This window comes from Thermobia domestica, chromosome 4, assembly GCF_964235325.1.
Source record: "Thermobia domestica chromosome 4, izTheDome1.hap1.1, whole genome shotgun sequence".
NCBI classification, from domain to species: domain Eukaryota; kingdom Metazoa; phylum Arthropoda; class Insecta; order Zygentoma; family Lepismatidae; genus Thermobia; species Thermobia domestica.
This window is the reverse complement of record NC_137457.1, coordinates 322,985,168-322,991,167: the sequence shown is the minus strand read 5'-3', so window position 1 is coordinate 322,991,167 and position 6,000 is coordinate 322,985,168. Positions and strand designations below refer to the sequence as shown.

At 35.2% G+C, this 6,000-nt stretch overlaps 1 protein-coding gene across 4 annotated transcripts in view; it reads right to left on the bottom strand.

The window, feature by feature from the left end:
- Positions 1–1,181: 1,181 nt before the first annotated feature.
- LOC145684401 (putative gustatory receptor 28b) overlaps positions 1,182–6,000 on the bottom strand; it is a 50,927-nt gene continuing 46,108 nt past the window's right edge. Inside the window, exons 2-4 of one of the 4 annotated variants that reach the window (XM_081756698.1) lie at positions 5,602–5,670; positions 4,802–4,891; positions 1,182–1,368 (exon numbers count right to left, since the gene is read on the bottom strand). In XM_081756698.1, the coding sequence (XP_081612824.1) occupies positions 1,246–1,368; positions 4,802–4,891; positions 5,602–5,670 (282 nt within the window). In that variant the 3' untranslated portion in view covers positions 1,182–1,245. Of the gene's footprint in view, positions 1,369–4,764; positions 4,892–5,601; positions 5,671–6,000 lie in introns of those variants that run through there. The other 3 variants (XR_014131298.1, XM_081756697.1, XR_014131297.1) reach the window with 3 other exon arrangements.

The following is a 6,000-nucleotide window of genomic DNA, read 5'->3' as shown; positions in this document are numbered from 1 at the left end:
CTGATCTTTGGTTCGGAACTTCTTCGGTCGAGGAGATCCATTGTGGCGCCACTCCATGGATTGCTGTTTATTCTCTGGATCATAGTAGTGCAGCCCAGTTTCAACTTCTGTCATTAAACTATGCAAGAACTCACCAGAGTTTCGAAACTTTAGAAAAAAATCCTGTGACATCTGCACCAGTGTTCTCTTCTGGAATGTTTTAGAAATATCGTCTTATTTTGTAAGTAGTGTCTGAGAAGAAGCTTTCAGTAATTCTATTCTGAGCGGTACTAGATTGATTTAAAGGTTTTCCATTGTTATTACCAATTTGTTTTATTAATGCTCAGCATACAACTATGAAATGTGTATACTATATACGATTGACACACAGAATATAAATACTATAGTCTATGCAATAATTCGACATAACTAAACCTTGAGACAGGTAGAAGATAATTTTAGGTTATTTTTTGGAAAACATATTTTGGAAGATATCAAACTTAAGTAACAAGCTTAACGAGAGGAAAATTCTCCAATTTTGGATGTATGACAGTCACTTAGTTACTTTCCACAAGTAGTAATATATAAGTTGTACGAAGTATCCTTCCCAATTTCTTTCTTGAAATAGGTAAAGGTTATACTTATCAGCTACAAACTTAGTAATAAAATACATTAGGACGTCGATAATCCGAACGTCAAAAATACTAACGTGGTCCCTAGAACCTTTTTACATTTTTTGTCTTAGCGCTAGCAACAAACAAACAATATGGTTTTTCGTCGGCGTTGTGTGCAGTCAGTGTTTTTGCAAAAGCTCATTCATATGTAATTGTTTGTCATACATATTTTTATTTTTATTTTCCCTTAAGTTTTAAGTGTAAGTTACAAGGACAGTGTAATTTAGTGTACCAGCAGGTTCTTTAGAAACATTACATGTAAGTAGCCTTTACGTACGGTATTGTAATTACTGTATAACCCCTGTATACATAAAAGATCATACCGTACAGTATATTTAAGCCTAAATGGCATTTTCTTGGTCATTTTCGGAAATCCGAACAATTCGAAAATCCGAACTACCTGTGGTCCCAATTAGTTCGGATTTTCGACTTCCTACTGTAGTTGGAAATATTAAATATATTATATTACAACTTCTGAATATTTACGTAAAATAAAATTTGAAACTATTTAATACAATTTATTTACCATTTCTAATACAAACATATATATTTTCAATTTCTTTACAGTTTAATGAGCCATAAATGTAGATGTTTAATTATTTGTTTCATGGAAAGAAGAATTTATACCAGACTGAGAAGTTCCCGGTGAACTTTGAGGTACCGAACCTAAAAACTGGATTAGGATTACGACGTATGTCATCACAGAAGCTGCCATCTATAAAGATAAAAAGGATAAATTAAATGACAAATGATAACAAGGAATATCTATGACATATTTCCTTACACGTAAAGTACGCTTCTACACTATTTCTAATCATCTAGGAATAAATGCATCCATTTAAGTAGAATTTCTGGTAACCAATACAAAGTAGGCCCTATTAATCCATTTATCTGCTTCAAATAAAACTGTAAAATTTTGTTTCCCAGTACTGTATTTATTTTCAAGATAACATGGATGGAGCAGATACACACTTTTCACTCCAGTCAGCAAGTTGTTCCATTATGGTTGATTACACCAATATTACAGCATTGCGTTGCTTTGAAACTGATTCGAGGTGTTCTATGTTCTCATAGAATATTGCATAACCGATGTTATCTACGTCATTGTTCTGTGCCCTTATATCCCATTATATATATATATATATATATATATATATATATATATATATATATATATATATATATATATATACAGGGTCATTTAAGTCGAAGTGGCAACATAGTTGTGAAATGGAATGTAGTGAATCACTCACTTCAAGAAGCTTACAGTCCTTCGATGTAGTCTCCATCAGCCTGTTCAACACTTCGCCAGATGTCTGGTAACCGTTAAATACCTGTCAAAGCCCCACGTTATGAGAGAGTGTTGACAGGGCGCCCTAAGGCACAAACAATGCTGGGAATGTCTCTGAGATGTTTGCTCCTGAGAGGTGATTTTATTTTTAGGAACAGATCAAAATCGCAGGGGCTCATATCTGGGGAATATGGCGGGTGTTCCAGTACTTTCCAACCCCATCGTCATAACAGAGTTTGCATTTTATGTGCTGTATAGTATCTGGCATTGTCGTGTAGGAGAATTGGTCCAGACTCCAAGAAGTGTGGACGTTTACGTCGCAATGCTGGTTGCAAATGGTCACTGAGGTATGAGGCATAGTAGGTAGCATTGACGGTAACGCCCGGTGGAAGTTGATGTGACAGGATAATGCCTTCGTGGTCATATGACATTATCATAATCACCTTCACGTTTGCTGCCTCTTGCCTAAGCTTTTTCGGTCGTGGAGATTCTGGGTGGCGTCATTCACTCGACTGACGTTTCAATTCTCTCTCTCGTAGGGTTTTCCCCACGTTTCGTCACTTCCAAAAATGCGGTGCAAGAAGTCATCACCTTCCTCATCGTAACGTTGAAGGTGTAGGCGCGCACATTCCCACCTATGCCACTTTTGAACCTCGGTCAGAGCATAGAGTATCCATCTGGCTGCAATTGTGAGTATTCCAAGATCTTGTGTTAGCATGCGAAACACTGATACGGAAGAAATGTTCAGCTCCTGCGGCAATTCACTACAAGTTCAGAGCCGATCACCGTCAAGCAGTGTCCGTAGTCTTGCAAGATGAATCTCGTCCCTAGCTGTTCGCATATGCCCTCCACCGTGCATTTTGTCAGTTGGCTGTCATCTCGCCCAAAATGCTGCAACCCATCTCGCCACTGTCCGATACGGTAGAGTAGCTTCCCCACAGGCCTCTGCTAATCGTCTGTCAATCGTCCTAGCATTTCGCCCTCGTGCCACCTTGAAAAAGTCTGTTCCGCACGCGTGAAAATTGCGTTAGGGCGGTATATACACAACAATCACTTTAACAATGTCTACTCGCCACACACATCGTAATAATGGACCGCAGCAGCGTTGAACTGACTCGTACACATCCACAGAGCACACTACGATCGTCATTTGTCTCCTGCCCACACGACACTTCAATCGTAGCAGTGTTGCCAGTTCGAGTTAAATGACCCTCATATATATACAGTGTTCGAAGGAAGATAATATGCGATATTTCAATGCTTTCGAGATAAATTAGAAATAAGGTTTCAAAAATACAGTTAACAGTATTATAGTTACAGTACAGTTAAATAGTTAACAGTATTATTTTTTCTTGGAAATTTGAATTATAAAGGAAATTCCTATATTTCTTCTACCAAAAAGAAATTGAAATCTGAGTGAATTTAAACATGCGAGATGTATTCAAAAGCATTGAATGTTTGCTATAAAATCATATAAGTGTAACGCTCATTTATATGTTAAGCATTCTTCCCCTTAAAGGAATCCCCTTTACTGGTAATGCACCATTCTCAACGTATCTTCCATTTTTAGAAAGCCTTCTCGGACGCTCTTTCTGCGATAGAGCACAGGTCTCTTGTCGCATTGTCCTGAATCTCATCTATAGTTCGAAAACAACGTTTTTAATAATCGTTTTAAGTTTGGGAAACACAAAAAAGTCTGCTGAGGCTAGGTCCGAAGAGAAGGATATATGGGGCACAACAGAAGTCTGATGTTTTTTTTTTGGAGATAACTGCGGAAGAAGAGAGACGTGTGAGGCGATAAAGTATCATGGTGCACCATCCAAGTCCACGTCTCGTATAGCCTCGCTACTGAACGGAACACTAAACTCCATTCCAATCGAATTCAACGCAAGCTTCCATTCTGAAACCTTGTTTATGAAACTTGAGTTAAGTAAACCTATTATTTTTACTGAAATGATCTTAGGTTTTATAATTTACGACACACTAATAACACGAATATTCAATTTTAAAACCAGCAAATTTAAAAGACTTATAATTGTTGATTGATTCAAATTTTCTACATCACTTCCATTCTAGGAAATAAGAATTCCCATCCATGTTATTACGTGCAACACTTTGAATACAGCGATATGTATACTAGAAGCAGTTGATAGAATTGCAATTTTCGACCAATACGGAATTCACATAATAGAGAAATTAAAAGATACACTTAGTTCCAGTAAACTTTTCAGTAAATATTCTAAATGTTTGTGTTTCATTCTCAATGAAGGAGGCGATCGATACATCGCTGTAAGTTTTAGTTGGAAAACAGAAGTACACTCGTTTCTCAACATAACAATTTACACTAGGTCATAACAGCTAAACTATTTCCAGTTTAAAGTAAAAACAAGGCTAACTTTTTAAATATCATTTGAATTGCTGAAGCAACAAATTTACCACAAACAAACGAAGGATAACAATATTTAATATAAATAATTTTCAAAACAAGCAACGAAAATAATAATTATTTAATCTTTTGCCCTTGAAGTGTGCATATATCTATGTAACCCAAAATTCAAATTAACACAAATAATATTATTACATTTATATTTTGCTTTCTTTGAAAGAAATAACTAACAGTGAATAATATTGAATTAAGTAAAACAATGCGCACAGTACTCGTTAAGTCATGAAAGAATTTGCTATCCTTGCTTTTATCAGGAGATTTTAATTCGGCAAGCAAAGAATTAAGCAAACTTCAAGGGAGACATTTTAAACTAACTTTTAGTATTTTAACGAGACACTTCTTCTAAGTACTAAATAATTCAATAACACGAAAACCTGTATGTTAGGAATCCATATGTAGAAAGCTGCTTACTGAGTGTAAGAGAGTCATATCTAAAGGGAACATCCCACAGAGTTGTAGCTGGAGTTTTCTGTATGATAATTCATTTGCGAAAAGTTGTAACTGAAAAAGAAACATATATTGATTACTGTGATATAAAATCTTTCGGCTATATAATATAATATTTATTAGACTAATAATAATTATCCCAGAACCCTTTCAGTGTTCATTGTGTCAGGGAAAAATAGCCATTGCTAACGCCCCCATTAACCTACCAAAAATTAATCAAATAATAATAATATTCAGTGATGCCACTACAAGGGGATTGAACATCTCTTTAATAATCCTTCATAGTGACAAATCTCACTGAAGAACCTGAACGAATCACACTGACTGCTTTTGAAGATAAATTTATAACACTTGGACATTTAAAGAACATACTGTACATTAGACAAAACAGCATGTCTAACAAATATACTAGTGTTTATTCTTCTTTTTCTTTACTAGACAATGATAGAGTTCACACTTCATAATCAGTGGCGAGCCGTGATATTTTTACCTAATAATTGCAAGGTTCTGTTAATGTTAAGATCAATTTTTCAGTCAGGCCGGTAGGGAGGGTTCCCAATAATTCTCATGGGAAATGAGAAAAATATTATCTTTCAAACAGAAAATCTATGCAAAACTTGTGACGGTAAAGATATGTTACAGTATTGTGTCCATGTAATAACACTACATCTTTTCCTTCTGTTTGCAAAGAACAAGGCTAGGAAAATAACTTTAACAATTCGTAGGATTTATGTAATTACCCACGTGAAATAACGAAAACTTACCTCTTCTTTAATGGCAGGATCCATGTTTCTTCGTATAAGACGATGTACAATTGCACTGGTTGCGTTGGCCTACAACAAACATAACTTCTATTTGATATCATTTTAGAAATCAATTGCTATATACATGAAAACAATTATGAAATAACAGAAACAAGGCATAATACATTTTATATACTCTGCATTTACAAAAATGATACGAATCTAGGTTTGTGGCTTTCTCATCAGCAATAAGAATGGAATGTGAATATATGGTTCCTCTGAAATATATGAAATTTGTAATACACTAGCTAGTCCTTAGTGTCAAGTATATCTAGTCGAATATTTAAGTGAAAAGCCATAAAAGTACACGAAAGTTTATCGCATCTCTAGCACGATCATATACTTAATAAAGAAACATTT